Source organism: Melozone crissalis, unplaced genomic scaffold (genome assembly GCF_028551555.1).
Source record: "Melozone crissalis strain CALT ecotype California unplaced genomic scaffold, PUWL_Pcris_2 ptg000057l_1, whole genome shotgun sequence".
Classification (NCBI taxonomy): Eukaryota; Metazoa; Chordata; class Aves; order Passeriformes; family Passerellidae; genus Melozone; species Melozone crissalis.
The window spans coordinates 5,853,328-5,869,882 of record NW_026535835.1 but is presented as its reverse complement, the minus strand read 5'-3'; the positions used below and the strand labels follow the sequence as shown (position 1 = coordinate 5,869,882).

At 42.0% G+C, this 16,555-nt stretch overlaps 1 protein-coding gene across 7 annotated transcripts in view; it reads right to left on the bottom strand.

Annotated features, from left to right (window-relative positions):
* Positions 1-16,555, bottom strand: part of CUX1 (cut like homeobox 1) — a 273,254-nt gene that overhangs the window by 61,406 nt on the left and 195,293 nt on the right. For 2 of the 7 annotated variants that reach the window (XM_054287441.1, XM_054287443.1), the window contains exons 13-20: positions 14,740-14,788; positions 13,654-13,750; positions 11,908-12,579; positions 10,895-10,960; positions 9,425-9,526; positions 6,402-7,228; positions 4,844-5,009; positions 4,127-4,183 (exon numbers count right to left, since the gene is read on the bottom strand). In XM_054287441.1, the coding sequence (XP_054143416.1) occupies positions 4,127-4,183; positions 4,844-5,009; positions 6,402-7,228; positions 9,425-9,526; positions 10,895-10,960; positions 11,908-12,579; positions 13,654-13,750; positions 14,740-14,788 (2,036 nt within the window). The remainder of the gene's footprint in view (positions 1-4,126; positions 4,184-4,843; positions 5,010-6,401; positions 7,229-9,424; positions 9,527-10,894; positions 10,961-11,907; positions 12,580-13,653; positions 13,751-14,739; positions 14,789-16,555) is intronic. The other 5 variants (XM_054287444.1, XM_054287445.1, XM_054287448.1 and 2 more) reach the window with 5 other exon arrangements.

Here is a 16,555-nt window from a genome sequence, read left to right as displayed (position 1 = left end):
GACTACATTAACCACAAACATTTCATGTCGTACATTTTTATTAACCTGGAATACCAGCAAATGACTGCAAAACCATCTTTCTCTTTTTTTTTTTTTTTTTGATTCAACAACAAAAACCAGCTCCAATTTGGGAAGGTCTGTCAGCATCACTGCACCAATCACTTTGGTGATGCCACAGTGAAAGGGTTCAGCTCTCCCTGTGCTAATCCCAGCTGTGCTCTGGAGCACCATTGCACAGCTCTGCCCACCCAAACTAACCAAAACAATGCAAGAAAAGATGATAACACACAAGGAGGTGGCTTCTACTTTGCCACCACAAGACTACTGAGCTGTTCCCAGAAGTGCATCAGGATGGTGTTCCCAAATTTGGGCTGAAACACGCTCTCTCCCTACTTTGTTTCTCCACGTGATAGAATTGTCCTGGTACCAGGAAAATGGGAATATCCACCCAGCACACAGTTAACTACCTGCCCACTCAGTAGCTTCTGTACTGGCCAATGTTACAGGAATCTGTATTACATAAGTGAAAATACAATGGATACCTGGCTCTGCCATCACACCCCGATCTCTCTGTTAATATCATAACAACACAAAATCATCCTGAGGTTTTTCTGATTTGTGTTCCCAAGGGATGACAAGAAGTAATCTCCCCGTTGTTATTTTGAAAAGAAAGCTTTTATGCATATTTGAGTTGATCTAAATACAGTAGATCTCGGGTTTTTAAATCACCAGATAATACGCAATTATCTCAAGCTAGATTCTGATTTTGAAACAAGCTCTAATTAGCTCCCCATTTTATGCTGCTATAATCCTTTCTTCAACTCCCATGAGTGTTACTATTGCTAAGCAGCATGAGGTTAGGAATGATGGATGATACCCAGAAAGGAAGACAAACAAAAGGGAAATTCAAAATCCCCTGAGATCACCCGCAGCTGTATCGGCAAATGAAGATTTCCACATTAGGTCATAAGACGACCCTTACAGAAACACACACCAAAAAGGCACGTCTTCCTCCCACTGAGTATTTGCAAGCCTTTAATGTAGTATAGACAGAGTATATGTCCTTCACAGAGGATAAAGAAAAAAAGCGAATGTAAAAATTCAGCTTTCCTGAGAGCAGCCACGGACGGAATCAAGAGCACCAAAAAGGAAACTCTGTCTCAATCTCCTATAGACACGCAGCACAAACCCCCAAAATAAAACCAACTAATAAAAGCTGTGCACAGTACAAGTATTTAGAGAAATATCTGAGCCTTCTCCTGGCACATGGCAACTGTTCAAACCCACCCCGGCTCCCATCAGCAGTAATGCAACTAAATAAGGGCCAAATTCATCAGGAAAAAATGCTGATGCAGTTGGGTGACACTAATTCAACTTTTTTTTCCATGTGATTTGGTCCATGCTTTTGACACATAAATCATTAAAAAGGCAGATTTACCCAAGGGCATTAGAGCATTTAGGTGGAAAGAAATACACAGAAAAAATGTTAGAAAAGGCAGAGCAATACTATTTTTGACCACCTAGGGTACAGACAGCATTTTTGTGTAAAACATGTTCCCTGAAACTTGCACAAAATCACCAAGCCTTGAGGAAAGCTCACAGGGAGAAAATACAGGTAAATACCTGGCAGTCATTTTGGTACGGGCTGTTTTTTATGAAATCCATTAATACAGTTTCCAATGAAGAAAACCAAGCTTGGCTTCCCTTTGCAATCTCAACATACATATAAATATATAAAAAATATAGATGTTTATCCATTCATTATATGAAACACTGATGGGCCCATCTGTCTACACGTGAAAATGGAAAATTACTGGACAAAAGGTGAGATTTTCATGAATGAGGTGTTAACCAAAACTTCATGATGTAGAAGTGTAACTAACTGGGCCAGAAATCCAGAAAATCTTGCTAGTTCGATAGAATAGAGCCAAACAGCAATGAAAATATCCCAGCTAATGAAAGTTTGAGTCGTTACTCTGCATGTTGACACTCTGTACACTGAAGACCTTCTTGGCAAAGCACTCAGGAGCCACTGAGTGTATTAGTTTAATTTCACTTCTTTCCCTTCATGCATTCAACAAGTTCCCAGCCAATTATATTACACGGAAAAGGCTCCAGACCTTTCCTCGTTTCAAAACTGTTCTGATTAATTTCTGTTTTAAAATTACAAGTATGCAACCCTCTCTGCCTTGATTTTCCTGGGAAACGTCTCAGAAGACCAGAAAATTGGAGCTTTCTCTCTCTCTTTTTTTTTTTCCTCCCTGCCCTGGAGTGATGGATCTTTCACAAATGCATAATTATTATTACCTTTTCCAAACTGTTTGCTGCATTTTTAATTACAGAACAGCTGTTAATAAAAGGAAATTACCAAACTGCCCTTCCTCATTCAAATAACTTGGCTTTTTGCTCTTTTGTTCTGCCTGGTGTCACAACCTTCCTTATGCCTTCACACAGAGAAAGGCACCAAGAAAAGAACATTTTGTACAACAATTCTATTTTTAATCCTCCGAGAGGAGGTAGAAAAGGGCACGAGCCCATTTTCTCATTTGTAAGTCAGCTTTAAGGAATGAAGGAGGACAATCATCAATAACGTGATTTTATTAGCTGATAGGAACGTGTCACCTCACAAAATATTAGCTCAAGGGCAGGAACTGACAAATGACACTGGGAGTGTGGGAGGGAACAAAATATCCCAGCAGCAAAACTGAACTTCCTGAAGGAAATCACTTTCAGCTCCCAGCGATCCTCTCGGGAATCCAGAGGGTGGCTGGATTTTAATACTATGGGCTTGTCTTTCCATCTTTTATAATTAGAGCTAGTCATAAATATGAAGATTAGCAATAACAATGCAGCATTTCCCAGCTCCTCTGATTTCAAATTCCCCCTAAAATGGCTACAATTAATTACTCATATTTTCCATGCCGTCTCAGGCGTTTGTGACTGTGACACTCTTGCACGGCATTGATGCCACAAAAAAAGTACTCAATGGCATGTTTTTAATGAACCATCACAGGAAATTTCCATGTTCCCTAAATGCTTGGCTATAAGTAACAATAGCCCTATGATTGCAAATAATTTTCTCCCATTTTGGTTTTGTTTTCATGGCTTGTTTTTACTGGGGGCATTTTTTTTCCCCCTTTCTTTTATGTATTTATTTTCAACTGTTCTCCTTAAGAAAAACGTGGACTGAATATCATCACAAATTTTCTTCTAGCAAAATCTTTTAGAATGCTAAATAGTTTCCCCAGTAGAGAGAAAAAAACACTTCAGCTGGGATATTTAGAGTAAAGCCAGCAAGCTGCAGAAAAAAAGAGTATTTCAGAATAGCAGAAAGGTGGAAGAAGAGCACAACCCTTCCCTGTCTGTGCCCTGAAATGCAGCAGTTCTCCAGCACAGGGCACTGGCTGCAAGCACAGAGCAGGGCACGGGTATTTTTCTGGAGTGTTTTACGTCAGTGAAGCATTTCATTGGTAAGAGGCTGTGTGGGTAGAGTTTGGTATCCAACAGCAGGAACACAGCTGTTCTCTCCTGTCCCAGCCTCCCTCCTATCCTGTGACCATCTCTAAAGCCTTCAGCCACTCACTTCCCTGACACTCAGCTTTGCTGCGTCTGCTTTTTAATTTATTTTTATTTTTTGAAAATGGAAAGGAGACAAAAAATGTCCCCTGGGAATATTTAACGAAGCTCAAAACAGACGTAACGTGGTCTGTTCCCCACCTTTGGATTAACAAAGCAGATTTTGTGCAAAGGAGAGTGGAAAAAAACCTACCAGCAAGTGAGGCAGCTGCAGTATGTGGATCACATTACAAACCAAGGGCTTGTTTTACAGCCATTGTCACATGTCACATTGATAAGCTGAACTATGGCAAAAAAAACCCCTTACAGAGCCAATGATCTCTAAGATCAGACAGAGCCTCTTTACCTAATATATGCAACTAAATATGTGTGCTCCCTACATCTGCCATAGCAACAAGGAGAGAAGGAGGAATTAACTGCATTAATAAAAAAAAACTGAAGGGACTCCTGTATGATACAACAAAATGTGAGAAACCTCTCAGCATCAAAGCAAACGCAACAAAAGCACAGAGAATTATTTCAGAGCAAATCATTGAAACCAGCTGATTACCTGAGCTTGCACATCCCTGCTGTAGGGAATCCTGTAATGATGTCACAGAGTGAAGGACTAGATAAGAGAGGAGAGGAAAATCAGGGAACAATAAAAGGAGATGCCAAACCACAAACTAAACAGTAAGCAGGCTCAACAAATAGCAAAGTGCTGATCTCGGCAAGGGCTCGCTGCTCAGTTAACTCATGGCACAGAAAGGTGCAGCCAGGCCAGGCTCCAGCCGGGCTTTTCTGGGTCAATAGGTACTAGGGGAAGAGACAGCCACAATAAAAGTGTCATTGCAACCCAGCATTCCCCCTTTAAAGCTCAGTTTTCCAGCTCACCTCCTGAGACAGCAATCGATATTCTCCCTGGAACAATCCAAATCCCCTGTGCAACCCTAGGAAACAGCGCACAACATTTTCCAGCTCTTTGGCCAAAATTTTTGGGATTGTGTGTCATATTCATGCCTAGATAATATCACCCTAACGAGGAACTTGATAACTGCTGCTTATCAATTACACATAAACGTTCATAAACATTCCCAGCACGTCCCCTTAGGGACTGGCTGGGCTGCCAGGGTGGGATGGTGCCACTTCCATAACGCCTGGACCAGCACTGGTGCAAGGCTGGCTTACCGCAAATTTAAAAAAAATTTAAAAAAATACAGAAAATAGAAAAAGAAAAAAAAAAATCTCCTCCTCCTCAACTCAAACAACATAGTGGAATTTTAATTACCTTGTCCTTGTTGCTGCCCTTGTGCAGGCAGGACACATTGTCCCAGCTCACCATTCAACCAGAGCTGCATACGAATAAATGGTTCTCGGCCTTTTTGGGTCAATTTGCTCCATGGCTTTGGCCTGGAGAGCATGTCACTGACACTTCCTTGGGACAGCCCCAATACCTGAAGTGAAGCAACCAAGAATGGCACGTTAACACACTGGCAGTGGAAACAGGGGGAATTTAAATCATTTTGGTTTCCTTTACTGTATCGCTCAAATTGTTTGTAAATGGACAATTATAAAAGCTGTAAAAATTGGACAATTATAAAAACTGCTTTCTGTGGATGCTCAGATGGAAATGCTTTTCTTGCTGCCCTGTTGCCTTCTGAAGGAAAGTGGGTTTTTCCTGTAGGATCTGGGTGGCAGCAGCCTGGTGAGGGATTTGCATGCTTTTCATATTTTGTGTCAAACAGTTTCATCAGTTTTAACAGGAAAAACACCAAGTCCAGGCACACACAGGCAGATGAAACAGGCAATGACTGGCATGTATTTTGTTCTCAAACAAAAATAATTGGGACTTTTGAGACTAGGCCTATATTTGGTTGATTTTTGGGGGATGAATTATAATGATGTGTGTTTTCACCTGTAGCAGCAGCTGCTCCACATAAGTAAATATTTAAGAATACAGCTGAATGCAGGGGGAAGGGGGGAGAATTTCAGACAGGCAGAATGCAATTACTTGCCTGGTATTCAGCACAGGTACAAGAGTTAAAAATCATACTTAATGAAAGCTGCCATGGGATCTTTAATGACCCCGAGAGGTCAGACTTTTCATTTTACATCTTAGTGAGAAGGTAATAGTGCGATGCCAGCTCCTATTACACTTTTATATTGATTCAATTCTTTATAGGGAGAAGAAACAACAAATGTCCAACACTTTTTACAGCCTAGGAGGGGTTTTCTGGTGGTTAGGGACCCTCAAAATCCCACGTGCTCAGTGCTTAGGGCTCACAACGTGAGAACTTCAGGGAGCCTTACCTGTAATCAAACATTGCTCTAAAACATCTCAGAGCACACTGAGGTACTGAGCACCAGGTATTAGAAATGACTTGGAATTCTTGACTTCAGACTAAGGAGAGTTAGGGGATTTTCCATGTGTTTGTTTTAATGCCCTTGTGCACATTTCCAAATAATAATGAAAGAGGAAAAATGCTCTCGTGTCCATAATCTTTGCTTATAACAAAGTTAAGACTCTCCAGTCATGACAATGGCATTACTCAAATATTCCACGAATTCATTACATTAAGCGTGAAATATTGAGTCTCAGCAACATTTGCTTCAGCTTTCAAGTTTTCTAAACTAGGGGCCCCATTCCTAATTCCAAGTGGCTGAAGCCAATGCCTGCATAAAAACCCTTGCAATTCCTACCACACAGAGGGAAACTAACACTTTGTGAGTTTTGAAACACTTCACACACAGAGCAAAACCATTTTTCCACAGGACCCCTCTGGCTCTGTAAGGAGCAGAGGGCACAATCACAACACTGGTGAAACAAGAGAGAACCACTTCTTTACCTTTTCCCCAAAGATCCTTTGGCAGATGCCATTCTTTGCTAGCTTTTCCTTGACCTGCCGCGTTAGCTCTATGGTATCCACCTCCTGGTACATATAAATCTCATACTGCTCGGGTGTCAGTGGAGGAACCGAAGGTTTGGATGGCTTGGACAAGGACACGATAGGGGATGAAGGGAGGGGGCTATTCTGTGGTGTCTCACTGCGACTCGCCCCAGTCATGCTCAATTCAGAACTCTGCGAGTACGGAGATTCCGCGTTTGGCCACTCTTTCCAATACTCGGAAGAAGACGGTCCTTGGAGCTGGCTACGATCTGGCCTAGTCTGATTGCTGACCTTTTCTTTTCCACCACTGGCTTCCTCAACTTTTATATCTTCAGGAAGAGCTGCATTTCTTCTCTCATGCTGCACAGTACTCCACCAATGGTCCTTCCAAACACCACCACGTCCCAACTCATTTTTAACATGCCTCAACATACCCTGGGCAGAATCACTTATTCCATGAAGCTCTAAAACAGGTGCCTCCTGAGGCTCCTTTTTGAGCCCAGAGAGGTTCTGCAATGCAGAGATACTGGAATCAGTGACAGATGAATGTTTCTTCAGGGATATGGCCAAAGGAGAATAGCTGGAAACCGAAGACATTGCAGGTGTAGACACTAGTTTGGGGGACAGGATAGAAATGTCAGCTTGAGATAGAGGTGGTGTTTTTAAGGCAGGTTCAAGGGCAGCCTGCTGTGCCTCCATTTCCCGTCGGGCTTGTTGCAGAATGGATCGAATTGCATCATCAGAATTGCCACTGCTAGAGGCAGAAGGCGGCTGAGCCGGCTCAGCTATGAAAAACAACCAAAAGACTAAATGCAACAGAGGAAAATGCTTTATATTCAACACGTGCTACTGTAAACATTTCCCTGACAGGGAAAAAAAAAAACCAAACCCAAAACGGGGCTGAAATACATTTCTGGATGGGAGGGAGGAGTTTTCACTAAGCAAAGATTTGCACTTTTCAAAATAATGTAAGATTTCCAAAGTCCTTCACTGGAAAATTTTGAGAGTTGCCAAAGTGCTGGATGTTTGCACGCACAGACTCAGCTGCACAAGTCTGGGATCACTTGCCCTTCCACCATTGTAAAAAATTTCAAATAAATGCCTTTGAAAATCAACCCTTCACTTCTTCTTCCCCCACCCTCAAGTGGTCAATAACATTTTATAGCTGCATTTACAAAGTTATTTAACCTTTCACTTCACTCTTTTCTCCACAAATGAATTTAACATGCACTCAGAACTGAACACAGCTGCATTCACCTGGACAGACTATTACAGTATAAATAAGGTGAGACCTTTTAACTTCAAAACCACAACACACAAATTACAACAAAGACAGAACTTTAGGAAGAGATGATCATCATTATTTCACTTGACAAACTAAATATGCTCCTGCTTCCTGATTTCTTGTACCACAGTCCCAACCACTGAAATAAACAGCTCTGCCAGAGCCAGGCTGACACCTGGGCATCACCCTCTCCCTTATCTGAAGCTCTAGGATGGAGTCACAGGTGCTTTCAGCAGAGATAAACCCCAAATGCAGCATTCCAGTGGGGAACCAGGATTTGGGTGGCTGTGCTGCAGCAGTCAGGGATGAGCAGAGACTGGAACGTGGGTGGGAATTATCTCTGCAGAGCCAGGAGGTTTTGCAATGGCATCTGCTTCTATTTCAGTCTCCACTGAGGTCCCCAGTGCTTGGGAGCCAGTTCCTCTGAAAGCTGCTCTGCAGAGAACAGGCAAAGTGAGGCACCAGGTGGGAGCAGGGAACTCCACAGTGCAAGGAGTGGCCCCAAAGTGAAATAAGATTTCCAACACTCTGTGTATCGCTCCAGTAATACTAAAGCTCATCTGAATGCACTTCTGAATTTGCCTCCTTACATTTCTTCCTGTCACACACTGTAAAATACATGAAAAGCTAAGAAATAGGAAAAAAAGACAGTGAGACTATCTCTGCTGTTTTATCTGCTGGTTTCACAGGGAGTTTTGAGGCCAAATTAATATTTGAAAGGAAGTCTGAGACTCTCGGATGAAACATGCTACTGAGTAACATTCTTGCAGTTTCCTGCACAAAGCCCATATTTTTCTCTTTGTAATAATTTCCTGTATAAAGTCATGTTATTTAGATCATATATTAACTAGTGTTTTATACTCTGCCACGAGATTAACTTAGTTTTCATTTGAAAGACAACTATCCAAAACTGCAAACCAGTATTTACTTTAAAAAATGAAACAGAAGTATTGCACAGTAATTTCTACTTCAGCCCAATAGCACTACTGGGAACTCTTAAAGCTGAGAGGGCCATGGACTAGACAGAAATGTTAATTACATGACAGCATATAATGAGAAATTAGATTTATCTCAGGCTAAGAGGGATTTTTTGGGAAAGGGAATGCGTTTTGGATTTGCCAACTCATTCACTGAATACGTTCTGTAACCAAAAATAAAATCGTCTAAGAGTCAGGACTGAGTGTGCCTATCTGAGTACAGGATGTACCATGGTGCTGGGACTGGTAATTGCTGCCTGGAGTGTGACCTTCACCCCAACAAATCCATCCAGCCCCTCTCCCATGCAGTTGTGTCCCTGGGGCCTGAGTGAGACAGAAGGGAAGAGAAAGCAGGAGCTGTTCCCTTTCCAAGGAGCAAACTGGGAGAAGAAAGGATTCTGTAGGTTCCCCTCAGTGACTCCTGCAGGTCTGGAGGGCAGCCAGGAGCTCAGAGCTCTCTCTATCACAGGGATAAAGCTGTTCAGAAATCCCACAGGGAGCAGGGCAGGGCAGAGACCCCACCACGCCATGAGTGACCTTAACTTGGGACGTCTCAGAGACAGAAACAACTCCGCTAAATAACAATAAAAACCTCCAAAAAACCTCCTCAAACCTACACTGAATCTTTTAAGAATATAATTAACTGACCAGAAAGCTCATGGCAATTGTTTTAATTAAATTCTGCAGTAAAAGCAGGCAGAGACAAAATGAGGCTGTACCTGTTTTCTGTACTTGCAGCTCCCTTTTGGCTTGTTCCAGGATGGATTTGATGGCTTCATCAGAGCCAGACTCTGCGGTTCGGATTCGTGTGGTTATGTTACCTGGGGAGGGAAAAAACCACAACTAATGACACCAGGAAAACTCTTATTTGGCTGCTTTTGTAACACAAACACACACTGGATGTGATACATGGACAGCACAACCTGAGGACAACTTGCACAGGACCTTTACTAACATTTACATCACATAAAAAAAGTACTTAACATAATAAAAGCAAAATATCCTCGTTGTGCCTGTCTCTAGCTGCCCCAGAATGGTGAGAACACCAGAGGAAGAACTAGGTGGTCATATATTCCTTTTCTGTGGTAGCATATATAGATCTATTCTTTTTTCCTTTTCTTTTTTTGTTTTTTTTTTTTTTTTTTTTTTGAGGGGAAGAGGAAATAGAAAGGGAAAAGAACCGGAGGAGAAAGGAAGAAAGCTAAAAAAATAAGCCCAGGAATCAACTTAAAAATGGCATCAGCTGCTAGGCAAAGTAGGATGAGTATACATTCAGCCCAAAACAGAATTAAAAAGTAACTAGATAAAAATAATTTTTAACTTTCTAGAGGTTAATACATTAAGAGAAAGAGTCATTTAAATGCAGATATCATTTAAGTACTCTCCAGCTAAGAGCTATTACTTGGTTGTTTGGTTTTGCTTTTTTTTTTTTGTTCTGTTTTTTGTTTTTTAACCTCTAAGGGGAAGAAAAGGAGGGAAAACTGTGAGTGCTACTGCACTTAACTGCATTTTCCATTATGAGATTATTGTTTGTAAGCAATTGAGGTAATTTGTGACTGGAGTCAAAATAACTACAGACTTTTGATGTACCTGCCTTTGTTTTTCATTCTTTCTGGTCTCACTAAAGGAAAATTTCTGGAACTAATCTATGACAAAAATGTGCAGACTTCCTGCTCAGTGGTAATTTATGGATCTGATGTTCACTTATCTTGTTGCCTTTTTCATATATAATACTGAACTAAGCATCACACTAATTTAGCAGTGTATTAAAGTGGAATTTGTCAGCATAAGCCCCATGAGAAGAAAGAAGTAAGCCTAGAGCAGCAGAAGCAGTATGCAATTGATGTTATAACTGTGCAACTTTCTCCCTCCAAAACCATAAAAATAGCAAAGAGAGCATTTCAATAGATCTGATGACTTTATAAAGCCACTTCCATCACTTCTCTCTCTGTATCTGTTTTGCAGGGGGGGTGGAAGAACTATCCAAACAGGGTTACGTTAGTACAGCAGCAGCAGAATTAGAAAAAGCAAAGTGTTCATCTAACCCATGGTTTGTTTTATACTTACTGTCTGTTTTTCTATCAGATTCCAGGCCAGAATCAAACTGCAGTTTTAAGGAAACACACAGCTAAAGCACACTCCACTTCCTAGGGATTGACTGCAAAGAAAAACACCTGCCTGTGACGTACCTTCAGCCCCATTTCTTCGTTTCGGTACTTCCTGAAATAGTCTGTTCAGGTTCTGGCCTGGATTCTCTGTTGAAAAACAAGTTTGGTAAGAACAAAACAATCAGGGGATGGTTGCTCTGACATCACTGTGTGACATGAGGAGCTGGCAGCCTGGCCCTGAGCTCTCCTGGCCCCTCGGGCCCCTGAGCAGGAGGAACTGGCTACTTGGGAAGAAGCAAGGCTGGCTGATTTGTTAATAAAGATTACAGCTATGTTCGGAAAGGAGATTAGACAGATATAAATAAATGTCTAGAGATACCAAAAATGAAGAGGTTAAAGATGGGCAGATAATCCCCTCAAGTACAATCATCAAAAGGAAGAACAGATTATAAATCTAACAGTGTGTGCTTCCAATTAAACAAAATCTAGGAAAACCCTGCCTGTCCTTTCCAATATTTCTCGACTGTAAACAACTTACTTTTCAGTTTCTCTAAATGTAAATCTCAGCCTTAAGATGAATCACAATGAAATGCATGTTACTTCTTAAAATCGCTGCCTTAAATATGCAAAGCTGCTTTAAAACTGGGATTGTGTTTTAATTACTCATCTCATGCATCACCTACCCTATTTTGTCAGAACACTTTGGGGAAAAAACATAATCACACAAGACACCACAAAAGCCTGGTCTCAGTAAATAACCTCAAATAAAAACCCCCAAGTATTTCTGAGGGCTGATACCCTGAGTAGCTGCTGACCCTTTTGGCTCCGTGCTGAGCTGTGGCATGGAGGGGGTGACAAGTGAGGGCTGTGAGTGTCCCTGCTGCTCACTCCTGCTGACAGGCACCAACCAGTGGCTAAAAAAAGCACAAGCACAGATACGAACCTGCCTGAGTGCTGCAGAGCTGAACTTGCTGCACCTAGCACCTGACCTGGGTGAGAGCAGCAGCAGCAGTGCACAAAGAGCCCCGGATGGAGAAGCTCCAGGTTTGGAATGTTTGGAGCTAAGAGGAGCAGGGGGGCTGGGGAGCTCTTACCTCTTTGTCTGCCCTGGATGCTGCGAAGAGCCAGGATGTTCTGCTCGTCCGACAGGAACTGCTTCATCTTATGAAATGGCTCCTTGCCTCTCACAGTCAGTTTATTCCATGGCTTTGGCCGGGCCAGGATCTCACTCACAGACCCTTGTGACAGTCCCAACACATAATGTCCAAATATCCGCTGTCCAATATTGTGCTTGATCAACTGCTCTTTCACCTGACGTGCAATTTCGGCCGTGTCTATCTCCTCGCCTTCGGAGATGCTCCCAGCACTTTCTGACTGGCTGGGAGATGGGGCCATGCCATTTACATCCGGGCTTTGTTGTAATGGACTTTGGGAAGATATGGAGTTTGTGCTGTATGGACCTGTTGGAAAAATCATGCTTGTGCTTCCTGCTTCCTGCATTGCCTTGGAGTAGAAGGACTGCATTAGCTGTCGCTGGAGGAGAGAGTTTAGTGCAAATTTTCCTGTGGAGGCCAGGGGTAAGCTGGGGCTCGCCAGGGATGAGCTGAAAAAGTCTTGACTTAAACCCGTTGGTGAGAACTGGTGTGTACCATTAGTATTGGAAGCCTGCTCCCCCGCGTTGCGGAGCAACTGGGAAGGAGGGGAGGCCGGCAAGGTTGCAGGACGCTGACTCTCAGGCTGGTCTTTCCCTTTTCTCCTGGCTGACCCTACAAGGAAGGTCAAACATAATGCATTATGGGGGGTCAAAGAGGGAAAAACCAAGATAAAAAAATGCAAAGTTTGCCCCGCAAAGGGAAAAAGTGCAGATTGACACGGGCCAATGGAGTGGCGGTGGGAGTTTTGGTTTTGTTTGTTTTTGGTTTGTTTTCATTTGTTGGGTTATTTTTTTTTTTTAATTTTTATTTTAATTTTTTTTTTTCCAGGATTGAAAATTTTTAAGCCAAACAAGGCCCCCAAAACAAACAACATGCATTTCATGTTTGCACCTTTCTTGTATGTTGCAGCCTGGAGAATCCCCCTTACAGACATTAACACTAGAACAGTTACATGAAGTGCAGTGATACAGTTAAATAAATCCAGTTACAGACAGCAAGTCTCTCTGTTGTCTCTCATTCAAGATATGACTCATTGGACCTGACTGAACCCAAATGCAGCAAACATTTACATTTTGGAACAAACCAATTTGAATAAAGGAATAACCATTAGGTGGATGCACCAAGATCACTCAGTTAAAAGTCATAAAACACTCAGAATTCAGTAATCCCAGGGCCAGTGGCAACTTTTAACTTTCTTCCAGCTGCAAAAACCATCATTCAAGAATCTGGAAATTCCATGACTTGCCATTTAAAAAATGTGCACACAAGATGTAAAAGCCCACATTAGGAAAGCCAAACAGCAAACACGCTTCGCTGGGAAGAAAGGATTTTGCTTTCCCAAGCTGACCTGCTGGTGGTATATCCAAGTGTATCAGACAGGGAGACTGTGATCTACATGCATAACACTGTGTGTGGGGGAAAGAGATGGATTTGTTCCCAAAACACAAGACAGCCTCAAACACTGGTACTGCCTGTAATGCCTCTTCCTTAACCTCTATAGCCTCTCTAACTTTTACTCCATTATCCAGCCTACAAAACTACAGAAATCCAACGTTACGCAGTGCTCCTGTTGCTCCTCAATGCTCCTGCCATGCATGAGCTCAGCCACTCCGCTCTCACTCAGCCCTCCCTCCCACCACAGGCCAGCAGAGGCACCCACAAGAGGCAGGATTTGGGTGGACCTACCGCTCAGGTCGCTGTTGGTGATGCGCAGCGTGGCGTTCTCCGACTGCAGCGAGCGGTTCTTCTCCAGCAGCAGCACCTCCAGCGGCTTGGATGCATCCTAAAGGAAACCAAAGGGGGAGGTTTGTTTCTCAAAGCACTGAGAATATCACTCAGGCACTCAAAAGGATTTCAGAGGGAAAAAGTTAAAAAAAAACCCCAAATGTTTGACTGGTTTCTGATGGCAGTGAGGGAATTTGCTGGGCACAGAGCAGCAGGAATCACTCCGGGCTCTGGTGGGAGCCACGGACCAGATTCACTGTTTAATTTTCATTGTAAATCATTCATCAATTCTGCATTATTTTGAGATGTGTAACGGAATGTTTTCTTAATCCTACTTATTTTTAAGTGGTCCTGGCACACTTTCAGTTTGACTTCTTTTAATCTGATTAAATCAAGAGTTAAGATTATATTATTCCTTCTAGGTCAACTGACCCAAGCTAAGCATTTCCTTGACATGCTGCATTTCAGCAGAAACAGTTTGTTCAAAATAACATCAGTCAGAGAAACCTGCTATTTACTCTCCCCTAAATATCTAACCCTCGATCATTAAAAAACCCATTGAAAATTAATCCCAGGATATCAATATTCAGTTTGGATTTCACAAACAGGAATTTAATTCATAACCTTTAAACTGAAGTAAGATTAATTTGCTGGAACAGCAGAGCTTTCTCACTACTTCAAGGTTTGTTTTCTTTTGTGAAAAGAAATTTTCAAGGCTAACAAATACTTAAAAATGCTGAAGTCCTTGCACAGTGTGCTGCCCGTACAATTCCAATATCTTTAAATGACTCAACTTCACAACATTCTGGTTTACCCACTCCAGCACAGCTGAAATGTCACTTTGTCCTTGACCACTTAAATGAAATTAACAGGCAAAAAAAGTTCAGTTCAGCTTTTTACATAAGAAAACATCAGGGAAAACAAGGATGGACCCAAAAGCCTCAACATCAACAGGAAACTGTCAATGTCAACAACAAGGAATTGCAAGACAAAATTTTTGTTAATCAACTGAGCTACTGAATAGGTAAGAAAACAAAAGTTCAGTACCTGCGCACCAGAGCTTTCAGATGGTGCAAACTCCATGGATTTCAATATACTGTAGAAGGCAGAAAAAAGAAATTATTTTCTATTTCTCCTTTTCATAACAACTCCACTAATGAGCATTAACATTATCATGTCCTGTTCTCCAGTAACACCACAAGTGATGACAACTTTCCTTGCAGTAACACAATCTCCTAATGAATACAGAATAACTCCTCAAACCAGTTATTGGATAAGAAAATTTTCTCGAGCATCATCTAAATCATTCCATATGCAATCCCACCAGGCCAGTTTAAAGTGTAAATTTAAAGGTTAATAAGGATATAACATTTTAAGCTGTCAGAAACAATATAAATTTGTCTGTGAAGCTGGAAGGGAATGAGGAAGTTGTAGCAAAGCAGCAAAACAGGGGAATCACCACTACAGTACAGCACTTTACAGAATATACACCAGCTCACCAGCAAGGAAAATATGCACAAATAATCCTCCCAACCAAGGCACTATAGGCTAAAAGGCAGTTTTTCATTTTAATAACCCCCTCATTCTATGGCAAAGGGAAGACAAAATGGCCCAATATTTCTTAAGAAATATGAAAGATCCAAATATTTATAAGTACATTAGGAGCAGAATCTGATAGTCTCATTGTCAATATTTTATACACATAGTGAGCGGTCAGAGGATGTCTCCCTTCAGAGGCTCTCAGTTAGAGCTGTGTCATCTGGCAAACCAGAATCTTACAGGAATCCAGACTTATTACTGTACTTTCATGGATAATTTTTTTAAAACCAGCCTGCTGCAGGCAGGACATGAACTTCCTCAGACTGAAGCAATAAATGATTTCAGCTTCTTACTGTTCAAAGACAACATTCATTTGGTGAAGAAAAACACATAAACACATATAGATGGTGTTTACATAGCATTTGTCATGTGTAAAACACCAAGAACTCTGTGAGCAGGAACAATCTGGTTAATCATGTATTAAATTGCATTAAATGCTGTAGATCATGTATTAAATGTTTTGGAATTGTCCCTGGATCTCTGGAAGTGTCCAAGGCCAGGCTGGATGGAGCTGGGAGTAACCTGGGGTAGTGAAGGTGTCCCTGCCCATGGCAGGAGGTGGCACTGGATGAGCTTTAAGGTCCCTTCCAGCCCAAAACATTCAGTGATTCCATGAAATGTGGAAACTGAGAGGAAAAAAGGGCAGAAGTTCAGTATTAAGACACAGGAACTGGTTCTCCTCTCTAACACGAGTTAGCCAGGCATCATTAACTGCCTGAACCTGTCCCTGGATTAATCCAGAGTTAGATGTGCATTAAGTGACTCTGGAAATCAGGTCTCTGGGCCATTCAAGATCACTCAAAAGTTATAGCAAACTCAAAGGGAAAAAAGTCATTCTGAGAAAGAGACCTGATGCATCTTGCATCTGTGCATACTCATTGTACACAAAGTTAATTCTGACAGGCATCCCTGAAATACAGTAATTAATGAAACCACAAATTTCTGGCAATCAATTTCATTACATGGCATCACTCAGTGTCACCTCTTGCCTGGCTGTGAGGTGGAACCATCACCCCATACACAGCACATAAAGTGATGTTGTGAAGACCTTATGTGGGCACAACAGCTCAGCCAAGTGCAAACTCAACTCTTTTGTGCCACCAGTGGATTTGTCCCAGTCAAGGGGACAGGATATGAACTGATGGCTTGAGTTCTCAGAGACCTTGACACCGCTTTGACATCCCAGGTGTGTGACTCAGGTGGCAAATCCACAAAAGCCAAAGTGTTTCTAGGCACAGCTCTGCATCCCAGGACTCCAAGGTGC